Source organism: Rhinatrema bivittatum, chromosome 17 (assembly GCF_901001135.1).
Source record: "Rhinatrema bivittatum chromosome 17, aRhiBiv1.1, whole genome shotgun sequence".
NCBI classification, from domain to species: domain Eukaryota; kingdom Metazoa; phylum Chordata; class Amphibia; order Gymnophiona; family Rhinatrematidae; genus Rhinatrema; species Rhinatrema bivittatum.
In genome coordinates this window covers 40,701,694-40,724,871 of record NC_042631.1, presented here as the reverse complement: position 1 = coordinate 40,724,871, position 23,178 = coordinate 40,701,694, and the positions used below count along the sequence as shown (strand labels likewise).

The 23,178-nt window shown below is 42.9% G+C and overlaps 1 protein-coding gene across 1 annotated transcript in view; it reads right to left on the bottom strand.

Annotated features, from left to right (window-relative positions):
- The window catches only part of LOC115079099 (mucin-5B-like), a 67,336-nt gene that overhangs the window by 14,162 nt on the left and 29,996 nt on the right, over positions 1–23,178 (bottom strand). The window contains exons 3-9 of the mRNA XM_029582180.1: positions 22,042–22,222; positions 16,091–16,122; positions 12,290–12,467; positions 8,496–8,597; positions 3,977–4,017; positions 429–557; positions 234–332 (exon numbers count right to left, since the gene is read on the bottom strand). Of these exons, the coding sequence (XP_029438040.1) occupies positions 234–332; positions 429–557; positions 3,977–4,017; positions 8,496–8,597; positions 12,290–12,467; positions 16,091–16,122; positions 22,042–22,222 (762 nt within the window). The remainder of the gene's footprint in view (positions 1–233; positions 333–428; positions 558–3,976; positions 4,018–8,495; positions 8,598–12,289; positions 12,468–16,090; positions 16,123–22,041; positions 22,223–23,178) is intronic.

Sequence of the window (23,178 nt, the reverse complement as noted above, 5' to 3'; positions counted from 1 at the left end):
AAAATGCAAACAAATGAAATGAAAATGTTCCATTTCATATCAAATGAAAGTACATCCCTAATTATTATAGCTTAAATTGGTTGCAATTTAAGGTCAGTGCATCCAGCAATAATATGAAATGTGCTCTCCTCTATCATGACCATCTCAGGACTCTGCTCTTCCTCCTAGATTTGATAGTTGCTTTTGAATAACCTTGAATTATGGCTAGAGTAAATGTCAAGTTTCAACATTACCCGTATAACTTGAAGGCTGCTGTTTGCTGTCTTCATGATACATATTGCCTGAACGCATTCACCACAACATTCGCCTGGCTTTCTTCTGTATTCATAACCCTGCAGCATCACCAGTGAGAGAATACCAAATAGTCAGCTGTTTTCTGCAGGGTTTTGAAAAGTGACTTAGGAGGTGCAAGATGAACGGGAACTCACTTCTGGGCACTGTGTATAGCAGCTGATGGTCTCGCACATCAGGAGATTCAGCCCAGTAACTGGGTTCTTGTCAGAAGTACAATTACACTCTTCACAGCTTCCTTCACGGAGGGGAATGGTTGTATCTGGCTGGAGTAAGTCAAAGAAGATTTTGTCTTTACATAAGTGGGCTTTCCCCTGAAGAGTCATGAAAATACAGAGACCTTCAACAGAAGGAAAGTCTCAAGGTAGACCAAAAGAAAAGCTGAAGCAACAGTGAGTCTGTATGAAGTTCAGTTTAAAGCACAGCTACTTCAGTACCAGTCCCACCACTGTCCTTTTGAGCAAAGAAATTTGGAGAATACAAAATACTAAAGCTTACAGAAAAGGGGGTGAGGGCACAGTCTGGGGTAAATAATGGGAGATGGTACTTGATGATGTATTTATTGTGCATCAGATTTCTTTAGTAACCATTTAAATACTGTATATTGCACTTATATTAAATAAGACTAGTTACAATCTGTAGTTTTAAAAGACAATATCATAGAATGCCATGAACTATCGTAAAGTTTGAGATGTCATGAGAAATATGTTTTTCTATAGGAATCAATAGTTATGGTCCAGATCCTGTAATATTATTGCTAGTGAGATTATTTATGATCACTTCTCAGCTGCTACATGTCATCATTACTGGCACTCTAAATCAGTGTTTCCCAACCCTTTCCTGGAGGCACACCTAACCAGTCGGGTTTTCAGCATATCCCTAATGAGATAGATTTGCATGCATTGGAGACCCAGGGTATGCAAATCTCTCATGCATATTCACTGTAGCAATTCTGAAAATCCGACTGGTTAGATGTGTCTCCAGGAGAGGGTTAGAAAAACTGCTCTAAAAAATAATCATCAAAAGGGTCAATATTCAATGTGTTTGCCAGGTTAAGTTTGGAACTTAGCTATAATTCCCATGTACTGAATGCCTCTGGGATATCCGGCTAAGTAATTAGCCAGATAAAACTTAGCTGGATAACCCAGAGGCATTCTGGGAGCAGAGTTAATGTATCCAGCTAACTTAACTGGATAAGTTAAGGAGTGCCTGGAAGCAGTCCTAAGGTTAGCCAGATGAACGTATCCAGCTAACTTCCCGATAGCCACTGAATATCTGCCATAATTTAGCCAAATATCTTTATCTAGCTAACTTGTCTGCTCTCCTTCCATCTGAATATTGACCTTATGAAATGTGGTGCCAAGTATGTGTGTCTCTAGGATAAAATATTCTCCACTTGAAAAAACAAGTGCTGAGATAGTCGACTTCTGCACATTGGGCAATCTCAGCTTTCTTATAATTATAGATAGATAGTTGTATTTATTTAAAACATTTATAATCTGCACTATCAGCATTTCATTTCTTGGGAAAATATCTGAAAAAACAAAAACTGGATTACATTGCCAGTAATGCACCCCAGAGGGTTTAATTCAGACAGGTAATGTCACTTTGGCACTGGTCTTAGGGCTGCCGGCACTATTTTTAAAAGGAAAGTGTCGGGGCAGACATGAATGGACATTGCTCCTGCTCTTTTCTTCATCATCGTCCCCCATGGAAGGGGTAAGTGGGAGCCAGGAGGTCCCTGGCCATGAGAAGTTGGTTGATGGAGGTGAGGCAGTTGTCCCATGACTGGAGGGCTTTGTGTAATGAGTCCGTGAATGGGATGAAAATTTGGACATCGTCCGCGTATATGTAGTGGGTGATACCTATGTTTGAGAGGAGTTTGGATAGTGGTAACATATAGATATTGAAGAGGGTAGAGTATAATGAGGAGCCTTGGGGGTCGCCACGGTTAAGGTTGATGGGGTCAGTTTCATGGTTGCCTAGGGTGACCTTATAGTGTCTGTTTTTCAGGTAGGATTTTAGCCAAAGTAGTGCTGTTCCTGTAATACCAATATCTGTGAGAAGACTAATGAGAATGTTATGGCTGATGGTTTCGAATGCGGCTACTATGTCGAGCATAGCCAGGAGATAAGAAAACATAAGAACATAAGAAAATGCCATACTGGGTCAGACCAAGGGTCCATCAAGCCCAGCATCCTGTTTCCAACAGTGGCCAATCCAGGCCATAAAAACCTGGCAAGTACCCAAAAACTAAGTCTATTCCATGTAACCATTGCTAATGGCAGTGGCTATTCTCTAAGTGAACTTAATAGCAGGTAATGGACTTGCTATTATCAATTCCTTTGAGAGCATTATCTGTACTGAGGTTTTTACGAAAGCCAAATTGGGAAATGGAGATAATCATGTGATGGTCGAGGTATTCACATAGACGAATGTTGACTATTCTTTCACTGACTTTAGCTAGGAAGGGTAGATTAGAGATGGGTCTGAAGTTGGAGAGATCTGTGGGGTCAAGGTTGGGTTTTTTGAGAATCGGTTTGATGATAGCCTGTTTTAGAATGGTGGGGACGCTACCCTGTGTTAGGGAGCAGTTGATTAATTTGGATATAGATTTAGCGATTATGTTAGGAATGGAGAGTAGTTTGGTGGGAATGGTTTCCGAGGGATGAGAGGAGGGTTTAGTTTTCTTTAAGAGGGTTTCAATTTCTGAAGCAGAGATTGAGTCAAAGAAGGCGAGCGATGTGGAGGAGTTGGTAGGGAGGAAGTTGGAGTTGGGGGTGTCAGGAGGGAAATTAGCTGAGAGGGTGGAGATTTTGTTTTGGAAGAAGAGGGCAAGGTCATTGCATTTGTTTCTGGAGCCTAGGTGTGGGGATGAGGTCAGAGATGATAGAAAAGAGGGCTTTGGCATTATGCTGGAGGTAGTGTATTTTACGGGCGTAGAAATCCCATTTTGTGTTTTGGATGGAGTTCCTGTAAGAATGCATAGTGGTGTAGTATAAGGCTCGTAAAACTGGAGAGGGGTGTTTTCGCCATTGTCTTTCTTTGATTCTAAGGTAATTTTTTTGTTTCTTTAGATCGAGAGTGTACCACAGTTTTTTTATTGCTGTGTGCAGGGTTTTATGGATTTTGAGGTGAGGGGGCATAGATGGTCAGCAATGTTTTGGGTGAGATTGTACCATGAGGAAATGGCAGATTTGGTGTTTGAGAAATCTATTTTGTTGGAGATATTGGTGCATGCAGATATAAGGTCTTCTCTGGAGCAAGTTTTACGGTAAGTAAAGGTGTGTGCGAGTCGGGGGGGGGGGGCGTGTGGTTTTTTGTATTTTTTTAAAGATAGTGTAATGTTTATGAGGGATTTGTCAGACCAGGGTACAGGGGAGCAAGGGGGGGGGGGGGTCAGTGTTGTGGATGCTAGAGTTCGTGAATATGAGATCTAGAGTATGGCCTGCTTTGTGGGTGGGAGAATGGATGATTTGTGTGAAACCCATAGCTTCGAGTATGTAATCAGACATCTTAGCAAGCCAGTTTCCTTCAACTAAATAAATAATTTAGTGCACAGTTTAAAACACTTTTAGGTATATTTATAGGGCTTTGCTAATAGTTTTGCATCAAAAGGTGACATGATATATTATGGGTTCTTTAATGTTCTTAAATAAATGACACCCACCTTTTAAATTCTTACCTGGTATTCAGCACCATTGACTACGCACACATTCTTTGGTTCTATTGGCAAAAAAAGACAAATAGAAGCCCTTTATTTTATATAATTAGCTGTAGCTGGCATACTTTTCAAAGCACTTTTGTAGAAGTTTTAAGGTGAATTTTAAAAGCAGGCCAAAATCGTGAGATGGGCCTGCATATAGCACATGTGTGTGTCCATCCAGTTTGGTAAGCCACCCACGTGCGTGCAGAAGTACCGATGCACGAGTATCTCGCATCGGGGGGGGGGGGGGAAGGAGTGGAATGAGGGTGGGGCCAAGAGATATGCACACAAGTAGCTATGCGTCTGGATCCAAGCCTAGGTATATTTCAGCGCAGGTATACGTCTGCTATGGAGTAGGTGTAAGTCTTTATAAAACTATTTGCAGGCATCTGGGAATTGTTTGAGGGATGTGGGTTAACGGGGGGCAGTGCAAGCTAAAGAACCAGGGGGGTTAGGAGGACCTAGCTTTAGACTGGGCAAACTGATGGAGAGATCTAGTGAAGCGCGAGGAATGTGCCAAGGTCTGGCAGCTAAGATTTACTGCTAAAAAATGCAGACTAATGCATTTAGGATGCAAAAACCCAAGAGAAAGGTATAGTATCGGTGGTGAATTTCTTCTAAGCACAAAGGACAAGCAGGATCTGGGGCTAACTGTATCTAATCTTAAGATGGCCAAACAGGTAGATAAAGCAAAGGTAAAAGCCAGAAAGATGCTTGGCTGCAAAGGGAGAGGATTGGTCAGCAGAAAAAGGGAGGTGATATCGCCCCTGAATAGGTCCGTGGTGAGACCTCACTTGGAATACTGTGTACAATTCTGAAGGCTGCACCTTCAAAAGGCTTTAAACAAGATGGAGCTGGTCCAGCGGGTGGCTACTAAAATGGTCAGTGGTCTTCTTTCTAAACCATATGGAGATAGACTTAAAGATCTAAACATGTATACCCTAGAGGAAAGGCAAGATAAGGGAGATATGATAGAAACATTCAACTATCTCAAATGTTTCCATGCACAGGAAGTGAGCCTTTTTCAATGGAAAGGAGGCTCTAGATCAAGGGGGTCGTGAGAAGAGGTTGAAAGGGGGTAGATTCAGGAGTAATCTTAGGAAATATTTCTTTACAGAGATGGTGGTGGATGTGTGAAACAGCCTCCCAGTGGCAGTGGTGGAGACAAAAACAGTGTCTGAATTCAGAATAACATGGGATAATTACAGAGGATCTCTAAGGAAGTGATGAGAATTATGTTAAATTAATTGGATGGATGGGCAGACTGGATGGACCATACGGTCTTCTTCTGCCATCATGTTTCTATGTTTTTAGTTGGTGAAACCACTCATCAGCCAGATATGCACCTCTTATAAAATTCCCTCACTTGCATGTTTCAAAGCCGACTTACACAGTTGTGCGTGCACAAGCTTAAAATTAGAAGCATACACATACGTGCCAGGGCTATAACATGTGCATATGTGCATACAGGATATAAAATTGCCACATATCTGGCCATGTGCCCACATACTCATACATATGCACGCCGGCAACGCCAATTTAAAAGTTACTGTCTTTTCTTTTTCATTTATTCATTCTTAGTAACGGCTCACGCAGGGAATCCTTGGTTGGTACAGTGTACAACAACTTTGAACAAAAACATTATAGCTTACAGAACTGTTTCTGCTGGGTTTTTTTTTTGTCTTGCTGAGGTTGCAGGAGGTTATTTGGACAAAAGTTATTCTGTTTCAGACTGCAGCCATTTTGCACTTTGCCCTATTTTTGGACAAAACTTAAATCTGGCCTTAGAAGGCAGCTAATGTGATAACATGCCAGATTATGATGATGCAAATCTGCCACAGATTGTCAAGGCACATCATGAGAAAAATATATATCGGAAGCCAGATGAGTCTGCCGTTGACAATCATAAACCCATGTAAGAGGTAACCAACCAAACACTGGTTGCACTGGGTATTTGTGAATTCATTTCAGGAGCTTTCATATATCTATATTTTCTCCCAATATGGACAATGCCTGAGTGGTGATTCATAAGAACATAAGAAATTTCCTTCAAAACTGTGTTTGCTTTTCAAATACAATGTCCCAGTGTCAAAGCAGCATGTAAGAATTATAAAAAAATTAAACTTTTGAAATCATATGGGACCTTCCCCAAGTACTTGTTTGCTTACTCTGATAAACCACAAAGAGAACATGTCCTCCACTGTGTACTGAACACTGCTGAATTCAAGAAAGTGGATGTAATTAATTCATAGGCATAATCAAACTGTGATGTGCTGCAGTTTTCAGTGAGACTGTTTATGGGTTGCTTCCAGTTTTTAAGAGCAGCAGTGTAAATTAGATCGTCATGAAAAGAGCAGAACCAATCAATTCTCCTTATTCTTGGTTCTGTTGCCTTATCTTTTGGGCTAGTTAGTACAGGTGAAAGACAGATCTTGGGAGACAGAATAGAAATGAATAGGATATGAGATTCGGAGATGAGACAAAGTGAAAATGTGAAACACAGGGAAGGCCCAGAAGAGCTGCCCAATCTCCATGCTTATCCTGGAGTCTACAGCAATTAGGAATCAAAATCTAGGACCCTTTACTGACCAGTTCTGGAGAAAACCCATAAGGAATTCTCAATAATAGAATTCCCAATGGTGAAGTAAAACTAGTGAGAGGCTGTGTTCCTGTCTGTCTGAGATATCAAGATTTAAGGAGAAGAAAGACAACACGACCAAAGACACACTACTAGTGGAGGACCAACTTTTGAAAGGCAAATACATTAACATGTGCATTCAGTTTTGTTTTACAATTGAAAGCATTCTGAGTGTGTCAGTCATTTCTTGGTAACGTACAAGTCTCTTTTTCTCTTGCTCATGACAAGTGCAAGGTGTTGCATATAGGGAAAAATAACCCTTGCTGTAGTTACACGATGTTAGGTTCCATATTAGGAGCTACCACCCAAGAAAGAGATCTAGGCGTCATAGTAGATAATACATTGAAATCGTCGGCTCAGTGTGCTGCAGCAGTCAAAAAAGCAAATAGAATGTTAGGAATTATTAGGAAGGGAATGGTTAATAAAACGGAAAATGTCATAATGCCTCTATATCGCTCCATGGTGAGACCACACCTTGAATACTGTGTACAATTCTGGTCGCCGTATCTCAAAAAAGATATAGTTGCAATGGAGAAGGTACAGATAAGGGCAACCAAAATGATAAAGGGGATGGAACAGCTCCCCTGTGAGGAAAGGCTGAAGAGGTTAGGGCTTTTCAGCTTGGAGAAGAGACGGCTGAGGGGGGATATCATAGAGGTCTTTAAGATCATGAGAGGTCTTGAACGAGTAGATGTGACTCGGTTATTTACACTTTCGAATAATAGAAGGACTAGGGGGCATTCCATGAAGTTAGTAAGTAGCACATTTAAGACTAATCTGAGAAAATTCTTTTTCACTCAACGCACAATAAATCTCTGGAATTTGTTGCCAGAGGATGTGGTTAGTGCAGTTAGTGTAGCTGGGTTCAAAAAAGGTTTGGATAAGTTCTTGGAAGAGAAGTCCATTAACTGCTATTAATCAAGTTTACTTAGGGAATAGCCACTGCTATTAATTGCATCAGTAGCATGGGATCTTCTAGGTGTTTGGGTAATTGCCAGGTTCTTGTGGCCTGGTTTGGCCTCTGTTGGAAACAGGATGCTGGGCTTGATGGACCCTTGGTCTGACCCAGCCTGGCAATTTCTTATGTTCTTATGTTCTTATGTAAATGAGCTAAATATCAATACTAAGGGCCAGCTCCCAAAAATGGGTTTCAAGTTGAAGTTCATTTAGTCTGTTGAAGGAGTGAACATTACTGGGGCAGGGGCTCACCATTTGGGCCACAGTTTTGAATGCATGGCCACTGTTGTTTGCACGTCAGAACTGTATGACCATGCTGTCAAAATGATCATCTCAACTACATGTCCTATAAGTGCTTCACATTGGTGACAGACATTGCTCTGTAATACGTTCAGCTACCTGGAGGTGAGATTGTGACTTATGGCAGAATAAAAGGAGAAATCGATTTGCCTCTTCTGTACCTGAAGGACCTTTCCAAAATATCACTCAGAAACAGACAATGTTTTATGAGTAACGTGAACCAGTGATACTCCTGACTCCTATGTATAAAACACTAGGGTGCATTACTAAGATAAATGAGGATGGGCACTTTCAATCTCTTATTTTGCTAGCAAAGGTGCTTCATAAAATGGAGGGATAATGTGTGGGCATGGTGCTGTATTGGGAGAGGATCAGCTTTAGTTTAAACAATTATCAAGAACATAGTGTAAAACATACATCTCACACTTCTAAGGTTTAGTATGTGCATATGGGGTGCTTTTTATTGAACATCCAGTCCTAGCCCTTAGGAGAGGAATCAAGTTGTACTATTTATTGTTCACACTGCTCACATGCTACTTTAAGAAACGATAACCATAAGCGTTTGCTACCCAATAACATGCACTGATGGAGCTCAGAACTTACTGCACTCAAAGGCCATGCAGCAGTCTCCAGGAAGAAGAGGGGTTAACCTATAGCCAGGTTTGCAAGCAATCATGGTGTTATTACAGAGTCTGGGGTTGCATTCTGAATGATAAAGCAAAAAAGAAATTAGCACGATTATATACAGATTCTAAACATAGCTTTGCCAATCCTTGTGATTTCTAACAATCTAATACAATAGAAGAACATAGCCCAGGAAAGTAGACGTATGCTTAAATAGGCAGTTGCTAACTGATGAAACGAGAGAGTCAGAGAAGGAGCCTGGGATTCTACCTCAGGCAGCTGCTAAAACTGGAAAAAACTATCAGTTCTGAGGAAAATATTTTTTCTAAAATGAGATATCTTGAATAAAATAAGACCATTTGGGAGAGAGAGGATTCTAGATTTGAAAGCCTTCCTGCTGTACTGCTTTCCCCCTCTCTTTATTGTGCAGTGTTTGAACAGTAGACATAGGGTTATAAGTCCCCTGTATTGTAACGTTTTGTTCGTGTTGTTTCCTGATGGTGTCACAATTCTTTGTGATGCCAGTGTACCTAGAGTCCTGTGAGTCACCATACTGACAGAAGTCATAAACCTCATTTCACCTAGTGATACCTGATGGGTTTATGCTGCACCAATGATGGGATTTCAATTTGGGACATCACAACCAATATCAACCAACCAGATACAGCGGATGCGGTTCATTTTTTACTCTCCTAGCTAATCTGGCCTAGCAGAGTTGCAGAGGAATTTCCTGCCATGGCACTAAAGTCCAGACCAATAGCACTCTCTTCATTCCACAGTCCCGACTTCCAAAAATCTATGAGGGAGGAGCAGTCTAGTGATTACGGCAATAGGCAGTAAACCAGCATTCAGAATCCCACACTTCCCATTGGCATTTTTCTGACTTTGGATTAGGCATCACAATTTTCCATTGTCTCATGTACTCATATAGACTGTAAGCTCTTTGGGGTAGGAACTCACCATGCCTGAAAACAATGAGGTCCATATTCGATCACTGTCTAGATCAGAGCTTTCCAAAGTGTGTGTCGGGACACATTAGTGTGTCGCCTGTAGTGTGGAGGTGTGTCGCCCGGTCCACAGGGCCGGCGGAAGCAGGGAACTATAGCAGGAAGATCGGCGGGCAGTAGTGGAGCTTACATCACCACGGCCCGAAGAAAAGGGTCACGTTCACTCCTCCTCCTTCCTGCCTGTGCAGCCCTGGAAGAAAAACGTTGCCGGAGCCGCGTGGGCAGGAAGGAGGAGGAGCATCTGCTGCGTACAGAAGAAGAGCAGCATTAATGGGCCGTTGCGGATCCCACGTCGCGACGGCCCGAGAAGAGGAGGAAACCCGATAGCAGGGCCGCTGCGGATCCCACGTCGCGGCAGCCCGAGAAGAGGAGGAAACCCGATAGCAGGGCCGCTGCAGATCCCATGTCACGGCCAGGGAAGATCAGGGCCTCTGAAGAGCCCATCCTTCGGCAACCCGTGCAGAGGGACAGCATGTGCCAGTGAGAGCCTGTGCTTGAGCAAGAGAGCATGTAGGAGTGAGAGAGCCTGTGTGTGTGAGAGTGAGACAGCATGTGCACGAGAGAGACAGTATGTATGTATGTATGAGAGAGAGGCATGTGAGAGTGAGAGCTGTGGATGTGTGAGATTGCATGTGAGTGAGAGCCTGTGTGTGTGAGAATGTGTGAGATAGCGTGTGAGAATGAGAACCTGATTGTGTGTTTGAGGGAAGACAGATGGAGAGAAAAGAAATAGAAAAAAAGACCCTGTAAAAGGAATTGGCAAAAAAACAAGAAAGGAAAGCTGGAAAAAAAAGCCTGTGACCAACCGATTAGAAAACTAAGATCAGACAGCAAAGGTAAAAAAAAAAATTACTTTTAGTGATTGGCACATGTAATCTTTGGGAATGTGCAAGAGTAGCACTTTCTCTATGCCGATCTCACAATGTACGAGATCAGCATGGAGGAAGTGGAAGCCTGCAAATATTTATTATGAGATAGGTTGTGTTGTGAAACATTTTATTTATGTATATATTTAAGGAAACATACATAAATTGTTGAAATACATTTGTTCGTTTAACCTTTAACTTCTGGTTTGCTGGTAGACTGAATTACTGTGTCACGAAATTATGTTTGTCTAAAAAGTGTGTCACCAACATGAAAAGTTTGGAAAGCTCTGGTCTAGATAAACAAATTTAGCATGATAAACTTATCCAGCTAACTTTGGAAGCATATTCATTTGTGCAGAATATAAGAATATAGCCAGCTAATTTTAACCGGCTAACTTTAGGATAGCTGTTAACTTAGCTGGCTAATATAACGCCTCCCCTGAACCACCTCCTAAGTTATGTGGCCACAATTTAGCCAGATAATAAAGAAGCTGGATAAAATATAGTTGGCTAAGTTCATAAATATTCATTTAGCCACATTACTTCTGAATTATCCATCTAAATGCTTCTGAATATGGACCTCAAGGTATGAGCTTGAGTTAAAATGGGAAAGGTGGCTAGATATACAAAATAATATTATTTCCTTCCTTGATGCTTATAATTCTTACTTACCTTTCTCTCACCTTTCTCTTTCCATTGTAGGCAATCTAGAAAGCAGCTGAGAGAATTATTTTCCATTCACAGTGTTTTGAATCTGTTCACCCTTTTTGAGTCCTGCATTGAGTTCTTAGCAAATTCAGTCTCCTTACATGTGTGCTTCAATGTCCTGCACGCTATATCTGACCCTACATCTCAACCTTCGCCTTTCTGCTCCTCTTCCTACCCACATAATGTTCTGACACTCTCCTCAGCCCTCCTGGCTTTGTGTCAGTGCTAAGAGGCAAACGTTTCCCAGTAGAAAGGAAGCTGTACATCTAGGGGTCATGATATGAAACTCCAGGGTCATACAGTCAGGAACAATATCAGGAAATATATTGTCACAAAAAAGGAGGTGGATTCCTGGAATGCCCTCTTGAAGGAGGTGGTGAAGACACAACTGGTGGCAGAATTTAAAAGAGCATGGGATAACTACAGAGGATCCTTAGAGGCAAGAGGATAAAAATGAAGATCTGGGCTAACCTTTCTTTTCTGAATGGGAGTAACCTGCATCCGAGTGGCAGTTACAGCCCTGAACAAGAAGCCGAGGGGCTAACCTGCACAGAGCGGCAATTACCTCCCTGAATACCTCTTTATCTGTTACTTACTAGGTTACAATATATCTTCTTTGCTATTTGTTCTTTCCCTTTCTCCAGGCCCCTTCCTATATCTCCTTTAATAAAACTCACTACTTTGAATTAACAAAACGTTTTGCCAAAGGACTTGGCTTCTTGTCCCCTCTCTTTGCTGTAACATTTATGACTCACTCCATCTTTGCATTTTCTTCTCATAATATTCTTACATTGTAAGCTTGGTTCCTAAACTCTGCTATGGCAGTTTCCTTATTTTTGGAAAATATCATTTTAATGACATATGTATAGCAATGTATATATTGATGGTGAATGTTGGCAAATGACCATCTGGCGTGCCCAGTCTGCTCAATTGCTGTTGCCTGTACTATTCTAGCCTTGGTTATCATCCTTGCTTGCTCCTACCAGTGCCCTCTACCCTAAGAGACCTCCCAGCAGTCAGCAACACAAGCTTGACTGCCAGCAGGAAGTTGTTGCTTATATGGTGCTTTCTAAGGAATACATAAGAACCCATCTTGTGAAAACAGGATACTTTGAATGCAAAAGGTTCCCTTTATTGCTCATATTTTTAGCAATTTTAAAAAATATATGAGCTCAAAAGAGAAGGTACTTACGACACCGAGTCTGAATGCAGCATGGATTATCTGGATTCAGAATTTGGACATATTCATATCCTTCTTTATCACAAGGTTCTGGGGAAGGATATTCACAGCTGATTGGCTGACACTTCACAAGAGTGCTATGCATTTCACATTCACATGCTTTGCAGTTACTTGTCCAGGTCTCTCCAGGCTATAATAATGAGAGAGGAATTGACATGAAAAATTGTCAGGTTAACTGATTCCAATATGCTTCTGATTGTTAGGGCTGGGAATTAGAGGTGAACTGTAAAAGGTATACATATCTTTAAATGGTAAACTACTATTCTTTTTATCTTAGTAAATATTTGAGTTTATGGAGCTCCTTTCTATAGTTGTGAACGCCTGTAGCCATCTTGAAAAGACTCAGAAATTTGTAGCCTAGTCTCAAAGAATAGAACAAATTATCATTAAACTGATGTCATCAGGTTCGTTTTAACATTACTTTTCATACGTAATGTCATATTCTGAATAATGTGGCAGTCTGGTTCTTTTTGGGGATTACGATTCTACAAATCAGCATTGCAAGGATCTATACAAATACTCCTATAAATCCTATGCCAATCCAGGATGATCCTCTTGAATTCATCGTCTGATGTGGACCTCTTAAGAGTTTATTGTTGTTCAAAATTATTGTCCCCAAACTTCTAAATGCCTGAAATTTCTTGCTGTGTTCAACCATAAACTCCTCATACAAAGCAGTTTTATCATAGTCTTTCTCAAAACAATCTGATTTAGCTTCCTTGCGATTTCTCAGACGTCTTCTCTGAGCTAGCAATATTGACACATTTCACCATAGTTTTATGCACTTCCTTTGAATTCCTTTTCCTATTCCAACCCCTAGTGATGCCAAGTTTGGTTTCTGAGGGCACTACCTAATAATATGTTCAATCAAATAAAAAACCTTATGACATAAGAACAAAAGAAAATAAGATGTGCCATGCTGAGACAGATCAAGGTGCAGCAGCATGACGCATGCTGGATCTTTTCTCTGACAGTGGCAGTCCAGATCACAAGTAACCGGCAGATCCCAAAAAGTAGCTCTATTTCTTGTTACTCACTGACAGGGGTGGCAACGAAGTTAATTTGCAAGCTTGTTCAGGCCAAATACAGATAGTCCAGATTTGCCCACAGTCCTTCCAGCATAACTGTGAGAAATTACTATTCATTCTGTGAGTTTGCCTGGCCTGACCCAGTATGGCATCTTCTTATATTCATATGTTTTTATATTCTTATGAGTAATTTTGTGGAACAATGGGCTAAAACCCAGGGAATCCAGGGTAGAAATTGTGCTTCTTCTTCTGCTGTTCCTTGTGACCTTGGGCAAGTTAATTCTCCTTCCGTTGCCTCAGATACAAATGTAGGGCCTCCTTTACTAAGCACAGAATGGGAGAAAAGCCTTAGTAAAGCAGACCCTTACATTGTAAGCCCGCTGGGGATAGAGACCTACTAACAGAACCTGAAACTGCAAGTTGCCTTGAGCTTGTATGTGGAAAAGTGAGTATTTAAATCCCAATCCAATAAGCATCATTCATGCCATTAACCCTAACATTTTTTAAAGCAGTATTTCAAATCCAATAAATAATTACTCAGGCCCAGCGTGACTGGGTGTGCATACCATGTATTTGCATGGGGCAGTACACCTGGGTGAGGTGGCAGCAGCAGGAGAGACTGTTGGGGCACCAGAGGAGCTCAAATCACTGGCAATATATATATATATATATATATCTTCTAGAAGATAGTCATATCAAGTATATCAACATGACAGCATAGTTGAGCTTTGGGGAATAGTTAGTCCCTGAAGAAGCCCACATGGACGGGTGAAACGAGATCTTCGTTGGGTGTTATGAAACTTACATGCTGAAGCAACTGCGTTGTTTTGTATTAGTGTGATTATTGTAAAATATGTGGAGGTAGCGTGACTACACATCATGAAAGGTTAATCTGTGCATAATTATGTATAATAACTGATCATGTTGCTCATTTTTAGGGATGGTGAGTGTTATGGTTGGGTATGGATGAGTAGAGTATGAATGGAGGGTAATGCATGGAGTATGTAGTTTTATTATAAAGGCAAGCACCGTTCATATAGATGGTCTTATTTTATTTATTTTATTTATTTAATGTTTTTGTTATACCGAGTTTCATGACAGGCATCACATCAACCCTGTTTACAATTAACAAAGTGTGAAAGCATAACGTAGCGTAATAAACAATATTCTCAATAGGAACCTTGAACTTTTAAATACAGGGAGTCAGAAAAAGGATGTGAGAAAGTTACAATAAAACGGGGAAAAATGTCTTATGTATTAAAAGTCATGAGTTTAATGTTTGTACACATTTAATAAAAATGTTTTGTAGGATTACACGTTGTTGAGTTCCTCTGGGTGTGTGTATAGTGACTGGAAATCAAAACATCTCATGTACCGAGATTTTTTTATCCTTATTAATTTTAATTATTGAGTGTAGTTTGTTGTTTCTGCTGTTTTGAAATATTTTGTTTTTTTTGGGTAAATACTAGAACATTTTTAATTATTGGAGTTTTTATTAATTATTGGTGTTTGGGAAACTTTGGATATTCTGTTCGTTATCTGGTTTAACATATTTATACTTTTCATTATGATTTTACTATGATTGATGTTTTATATGTTTTGATTTTATTATTTAATGTTTTATGAAGAATGTAATGTTTCTGTTTTTACATTGTTGGATTCCAGTTCAGTTCTCAGCATGTTTCTATTTATACTTTCTGGTCTCTTTATTCTGTATTTAGTCAGGGTTTGTCTGTGTTCTGCATATGTGAACAAGGTAAGGTATTTTGCTGGCATGTAGTTTCAACGTAAGGTTCTGTAGCAGTCTGAATGTTTTGTGTTCCTAATAGGAGTTGTAGGTGCAGTGCAATGTTGCCTTTTCATAGATAACGTTGTTACTGTTTGAGTGCTGGCAGTTAGGGTTGTTTTGGTAATTCTGTTTGTTCCTGGCTTTCTGAGGGCCAAGCCCACACCCAGCACACATTACAAAGAGTCTAATTCCATCGGAGCTCCAAGTGTCTTTTTTGCAGGGTTTTCTGGTTGGCACCGCAACAGTGCATGTAAATATAATATGTATGTTGTAAGTAATGTTTTTGCCTCAGAAGACTGTACTTGTGAATGTTCTTTTGCATGTAAAATCAGGTATAAACGCATAATTTAATTGTGTGTGTCTGTAGCGGGTGTGGGAGTGGGGAGTGTCGTGTGTGCAAGACTGTGAGGTTTGCCTAAGGTACTTAATATCCTTCCCTTCATAGGTTCCGTGACGTGGTCAGGGGTTAGGCAGAGTCAGTTTTTAAAAATATAGATTGCTGGAGGGAGCTGGGCTTTTTTTTGATGGGCTCTGGACGAAGACCGAATGAATTGGCGGCAGGTGGGGGTGGGGGGGAGCAGCACAGTAAATTTTCTCTCAGGGCAGCAAAAAGGCCAGCACCAGCCCTGACAATAGATATAAATAATAACATCAGCATGTTTTTTAATAGTGTGCAGTTTCTGTAAGCGTAAAACAAAAGCCAATGTTTTCAAAACAGCTTTGTCAAAACGCCTTTTGAAAATAGGGCGTCCCACTGCAGTTGCAGAAAAGTAATGCCGACTACAGAATTTAAAAACAAGATTGAATGTGCCCCGCGGCACCGAGGAACAGGAAGAAAAGGATGAAAATATGGTGCGGACTGGCTAGTGGTGCAAAGTGCTGTTTACTGGCCTTTCGTTCCTGGGAAGCTCGCTGAAAAGATGCTGCGATACTCACCAGTCTGTGCTCCCCTTCTGGTCCAATACAATCTAAAATAATGAAAAGAGAACGTGTTTCTTATCATTCAGTTGCGTTATTAGGTCAAAAGGAGGCACACAAAGTTTCCATTCCTAAAATAATTTCAGGATTGTTTCATTGTTTTCATTATTTTGAAGGAAAGATAATGAGGTCGATAGTCAGAGGGATTTGGGGGTTTCAATATTTCCCTCCACTGACCGTCTTAAATTTTAGCTGGGAGAAGCAGAAGTGTTCCAGGACGGGGTGGCACTGAATATCAGTGATATCCGAGTAAGTTTCGTTATCCTCAGAGCAGGTCAAAAGCTATTCAGGTACATGTTCCCAGACACCTTTAGTCTTGACTGGCTATATTCAAGATACAGCCAGTCAAGTGGCTGCAAAATTAAAACAAGATCTGTTGGCTTTCAGGCCCAATCCCACAATCAACAGCCCCCAGTCCACAAAACGCACTCAAATAAGGAGTGCTTTCCCTCTGGAAAAAAGGGAGGTGGTATTCACATGCAGGGACCACAGGGCAAATCAAGCAGGTGGAGGAAAAAAGTTGCAGGTATGCTCTGAAAAAAGTAAGTGCAGGCTAGTGCCTGAACCCCCTCCTCTAACCCTTTAAATAAAAATAAAATGAGCCCCATCCTGCCCTCCAGCCACCCGCAACCTCTACCCCACCCCACAGACTCTCCTGAAATCCCAGCTGAGAGTGCGGTAGTGTTTTCCCCGCTCCCGGCCTTTTCCAGCAATCCTCTCACAGCCACTTGGCTTAAATCTCACGATGCAATCCCACATCTCTAAAGCAGTGAGAGCTTGCTTTATGTACCTCCGCCAGATTCGAAAATTAGGCAACTACCTCGAGCAGCATGACCTTGCTTCTGTTGTTCATCCACTAATCAGCAGCTAATTAGGTTACTGTTCTCTGACTACTGAATGGTACCTCCCAGACTGGTTTGAAATGTCTCCAACATGTGCCAAAACACTGTGGCCAAAATCATGTCAAGGGTCAAAGCATCGGATCACACAAGGCCCATCCTATACAGACTGCACTGGGTCTTGGAAAAAGCCAGGATAAACTTCAAAACCCTCTGCTTCATCTTCATCTCTCCTGTCTCCTTGCCTCCTTCATCCTCATGTAGAGCTCTGTTCCTCCCCTAAGGCTCGTCTTTCCTCCCCCACACTTTGACTTCCGCAAAACTGACCTGCTCAGGAATAGGGGCCTTCAGCGGTTATGCTCCCAAGGCCTGGACCAAGGTCCCATTCCCCTGGAGCCCTGCTACCTCGCTTGTCGGCTGCTCAACAAGGCCTTCCCCCAGTCTGTTCATTAGGGTAGAACTAAGGTCCCCCAGCCATGGCCACTGCACGCAATCCTACGGCGAATGTATCTGCTAATGTACATGTCAGCATATAAAAACTGATCGTAATCCACTTTTGAGACCATTTCTAGAAAAAAGCGGAGTATCAAATGTTTGTAAATAAGTATATAAATGTTAAGCACATGGTTTACATGCATTAACGTGTGTTTAATGCATATTAACACTGCAGTAGCCTTAATATGCTTTTATGTTAGTGTTAGCATAGTTTTAACTCTGCCTATAGTGAAAATCTTAAGGAGCTGCATTGCATATAAAGTAGTTCATCAATATTAAAATGGAAATACCAAAAATCACATTCGCCAACATGATTTGCACTAACCACCCAGCAACTCAAAAAACGTTACTACACCTCTCTAAGGTGTAGTTGAGATTTTGCAAAAGCCTCCCTAAACTCCCCTTCTGCCCCACACTGGAATGAAACCCCAGGGCATGTCCACTGGTTGATGGGTGGGACAGGAGGGAGTCGTCCTTCCTTTTGCTCTGCCAGTGCCAAAATTCAAAATGGCGCTGGCTGCCCCTGGAAGGGCAGCAAGCAGATGCCAGACAGCTGCTCCAGGAGGAGGAGGAGGAGGCCAGCACTGTCAGGGAGGAGAGGAAGGTAACTAATGTGCAGTAGGACAGGAGTGTCCATATCAGGGGAAAAGGTAACCATGCAGGAAAACACTCATAACAAAAAAAAAATGTACAAAACACAATCCACAGACACACTGAGGTCCAGGCCAGAAATGTGGAAGTGCCTGTCCAAATTCCATGTCTAATTGGCTCCTGCCCTCTGGGTCCTATCCTGCAGCTGTCCCCCCGCTCCTCCCTCCTTTTACATCCTTTTCCTGGTCTTCTCCATCCTACTCCCCCCCCCCCCCCCCCCCACACACACACAAAAGGCCCTTTCACAGGTCTTCTCCCTCCTAACATATCCCGTAGGCCTTTCCAGGGTTACTAAACTGCATTGGCTTCCTGTATCACTCTGACTCGAATATAAAATCCTCATCTTATTCAATCAGGCAAATACTCCATGGCTGGGTGCAGCCTTAAGAGTGTATATTCCCTCGCGATCTCTACGATCACAACATAAGGGGCTGCCTGAAATTCCTTCTTCAAAACGGCACTTATAGGGGAAATCAGAGTTCGTGCTCTTTCATTATGGAACAATATGCCAGAGTCATTAGGAAGTGAATTATCTACTTCCACATTTAAGAGATGCTTAAAGTCCTGGTTGTTTCACAGATGCTTTGGCATGTTGGGTGGAAATGTCATTAAATTCTGATTATACGGAGGAATTTGGAACCGTACTTCGAGATGTTTGCCTTTTTCATTTTTAGTCAATAAAGTTTTATGCTTGCATTTTACGTTTGTACACTGCAATGATACTGTGTGACTTTGTGGTATAAAAGTGATTGTATAAATACAAATAAATAAATGCTGTAAGTCCCAGGCTAGGGACCCCTGCTTCCAACACCCCAGAGGCCACCTCACTACCCATTTATACAATCAATGCCCCCCCCCCCCCCCCCGGAGAATTGTTCGGTATGGAGCCCCGCCCTCACCCAAACTTGCCCTTTCCCATGGTACCTGATCTCCCCCAGACCATTCTCCCTTACCCTAAATCCTCCCTGCCCACTAGTTTCTCCTTCTCACCATCCACACCTCTCTTTCCCGATCTCCCAACCCTTCCACAGCACTCTCACCCTCCTCCCCAGAGATCACACTCTGCTCCTAAACATAAACGATCCCCACCAGTCTCTCCTCCCTATCTCCACCACTCCCACTCCCATCCCAGCAGTTCACCACCACGACTCCCTCTTTCCTTCCATTTACTTTCTCTTCCCCCCTCTATCCTCCTCTTTGCTCCGTTCTCCTCTCCAACTTTCTTCTACTCGTTTTTTTCTCGTCACCCTCACATCTTATTACTTCTTCTTACTCCAGTCTGAAACTGCTGCTGCTTTCTGACCTCCCCAACCTCTGCAGGCTGGAGCTGTTGCCTTCACCGGTTGCCATCCTCCTGGACTGCAGAGGCCAAAGCTGCTGCTGCTTTCTGTCTCCCCCCCGGCCCACGGCAGCCGAAGCCACCACCATTGCCACGCTCTCTGCTCCCCCCAGCTGACTTGGGCCAAAGCTGCCAGTGCTCTCCGACCAGCTGACCTGTGACAGGAAGAGCCCGGCAGGAGTTGGGGGCAACACGGACACTAGGAGCATGCACGTCTCTCCCTGTCTCCGAGCCGAGCAGAGGCCCGGGGGCTCTGACTCCTGCAGGCCCAGCATTCCTGCTCTGACTGGAAGAGCTCGGGCTGGATGCAGGAGACGATGCCGACAGCCCAAGGGGTATCTGTGTGCAGGCCCAGGCTTCAAGCAGAGCTTCCCACTGCTGCATCACAAAGAGCTCTTTCTGTTTATGTTAACAACAGCCATCCCCTTCCATTTCAGCTCTGGCCTGATGTGTTTGTGGTTTTTTTTAATGGTGCAGGATTACCAAAGTCAGGTGGTGTTTAATTCAATTTGATAAGTGTTTTGATTTGTGCCTGATATTCTGATTATCATTCTGATTATCTGCTCATTCAGAGATCGGTGTCAATTGGTGGACCTTCTTTCTTTTCCTCTTTCACCTTCCTCCTGTATTTTCCTTCATTTTTAGTGCAAATTTCAAATGTGGAAATAACAGTACCATTCACCTCTCTTCACAACATTCATCTCCTTTTATGCCCCAGCATTCACCCCTCCTCACCTTCCTCCAGCATTTATCCCCACCCTCACCTGCCCCAGCAGTCATCCTCCTGCTCACTTCCTCCAACATTCACTCCCTCTCATACTGCCTGCCCCTTAACAAGCATTCTCTCCCCCTCACCTCCTCCAAGCATCCCCTTCCTCACCTCCAACATTCATCCCATCTCATGCCACCCCTTCTCACCTCTTCCAGTGTTCACCTCCTTTCACGCCATCCCCCCACCCAAGTATTCATTCCCTCCTCATGTCACTCTCAGCATTTAGCTCCTCTCCCTCTCCTCATTTACCTAGTACTCCGGGGTAGCTCCCTCTTCTTCTCTTCTTTTTGGGCAGTGGGGTCTGGAGTAGGCAGAGCTGTTACCATTTGCCGCAGCCCTTCCCCCTACCCCTCTTGTCCGTCCCCCCCCCATGGAAATAGGCTGCAGTGCTCGGGACAGGAGGGGGGAAAGGCTCAAGCAGAGAGCGAAGCAGCTCTTTCTCTGCTCTGCTCTACAGGGGAAGACGAGGAGGTGCGAGAAGCAGCAGTTCCCTCCAGCCTCCTACCTGTGCAGTCCTGTTGCAGTCCTGCTGCCCGCGCTCATTCAGTACAGAAGATGAGGTCTGGGGGCACCGTCCAGTGGAGGTGGGTTTCCCAGAGATTGCGGCTAACCCTCTGGAGCCCTGCTAATTTCAATAAAATCCCAGAGTCCCCAGGTGAAATCCAGAGAGGTCCCAGCTCTGCAAATTATTTCAGGTATTGGTGGGGGGTGGGAGAATCGGGTGTCTGGCCACTGAATTGGTTGGTAACTCTACTCCCAACTAAAGCATTCGCACACTGACATTTACAGTTATCCCCAGTGACTCATCCACTTACAACTGAGCAAAGAGAGCTCGATATTCAAAAGCTTTGGTGAGTGAAACTTTGGAGTTACACACTCAGAAGTTGAGTTTCAAATATTGCCCTCCAGTCCACTGAACACACACATTTTATATGCACAGCTTTTTGTGCATATTAAAATTATTTATAAAAAATGGGGCATCAGGGGAGGTATTTCTGGGGAATGGCTTGACTCTACCCACTTTGCATGCATATTCAGCACTGTCCTGGTCAACACATGCAGGTATGTCTGGTCGGAACAAGAACAGTCCTAACTTTACCTGGATAAAATTATGCATGCTACTTAATCTGAGTATATGCAGCGGGAGACTTGTGCACACAGGTCCTGCTGAATATCCGGGACAGGTTGCACACATAACTTTCCCTGTATAAATCCGCTGCTTGCCATATCACTGAGTATTGACCTCAGAGTATTTAGGAACCTGAAACTTCGCTCAGCGGACAAGAGAGGCTCTGGGAAAAAGTTCCCGTTACACACTGCAGCTGCTGGAGGTAGTGCATGGCCACTATGACTGCAAGAACTGGGCTGTACTGGCAGTCAGAGTGAGTTATGTCTGGTGCTCCGGGGCTTCACCCGGGGATGAGAGAGAAAGCTCATCCCCGGGTGAGGCTGCACACGAATTTTTATTTCAGTTAACAGGAGCAATTATATTCCCTTCCATTTCCCCTCAGCTTGAGCCCTGTACTTATCCACAGAGCAGGCACACATGGGTTGTAACATTGCAAGCTGGCAGTGTTGCTTTGGAGGCACAGAGCTGCAAGGCTCTGTAACCCTGTTCCAGTTCCACTGAGCCATCCTGTCCTCCTCCATTCTTCTACTCTAAACCAAGCTTGCTTTCATTCATAGACCATGAATAGTGCAAATGAGAAACGTACATTTGGAAGGCAAACCTAACGTTTTCAGCAGTATGGTGTCACAAGATATAGTTTGCATTGTTCAAAAGTGCACTTTGATTAGCTATAATAATGCTTACAGTCACACTTATAGACATAGCAGCAACCATATTCGTCGTAGACCTTTTTGGGGCTTAATCCACTTTCACACATAACCTTCTTTACCACCGGGCACTTTACTTTCTCAACAATGATGCTGCCATTCACCGAGCATGTTGCATTTAAGCAGTGGTTATATATTGTTGTTTCATTTGGCGAAACCTGTGAACACACATAACATGATGATGTGAATGTACCGATGGCATAATTGGGCGGTTTATCCGGCCAGTGCAAAATATGTTGAACAGCTCCAAAGCTACAATGACTACAACAACATGAGCCTCACCCATACGGCTGCCAAGTGACTGTGCCTCTCCTCTCTCAGGTCTTTCTACCTTACTCCATTCACCCAGCTGTCTAAAGGAAGGCGTGAAGAAAATTCTCTGTCTGGTCCCCAAGACTATACCCGTGAAACCAGACAATGGGATGGGGATACGGAGATGAAACAGGAGGTAGCTTCAAGCTTCAGACTGACCTTGGATTCCATTCTTTCACTGTTAATAGGGTTTACTCTCATAGGCTGGGAGGGGCGGGGAGGGAATTGTGGCAATTTAGGGATGGGGGGGGTTTGTATGGAAAGGGGCAGCATACACTAAAATGGGGCTCCCATCGTTGAGGTTTTGCAGCCAAGGATGCAGGTTCTTGCCTCCCTTAAACTTATGTGGCTAAGAGGGAAGATCCTACAGCCTGTGTTGAGGCTGGAAAGGAATGGTGTCTATAGTGGGAGGTCACCTTTGAAACTGTCCGCAAAGGAATTGCCAGCCGCTCCCCTGCTTTGGATTGTGAACTGGGCCAGTACATACTGCACCCAAAGACACAAATGCTGTCCGTCATGAAGTTCGTATTGTTAAAATTGAATTCTATAAACTGTTGCATTTATATTCTGTGATGCACGCAAAGCTGCAGCCCCCGGATTCCATTCAATAATTCAATATCCTAGCAACGCACGTTGCTCCTTGGGGGGTGGGCTTGGCCAATCATTTCCAACTGCCTATGTTGTGTTACGAGGTACGAAAGCAAAATATGGGAAATTCAAGCATAATCTAGCATCACTTACTTTTATTAAATTGTAACCATTTCTTAATATTTTTTCTGTTTTACATTTTTTTTTAAACACA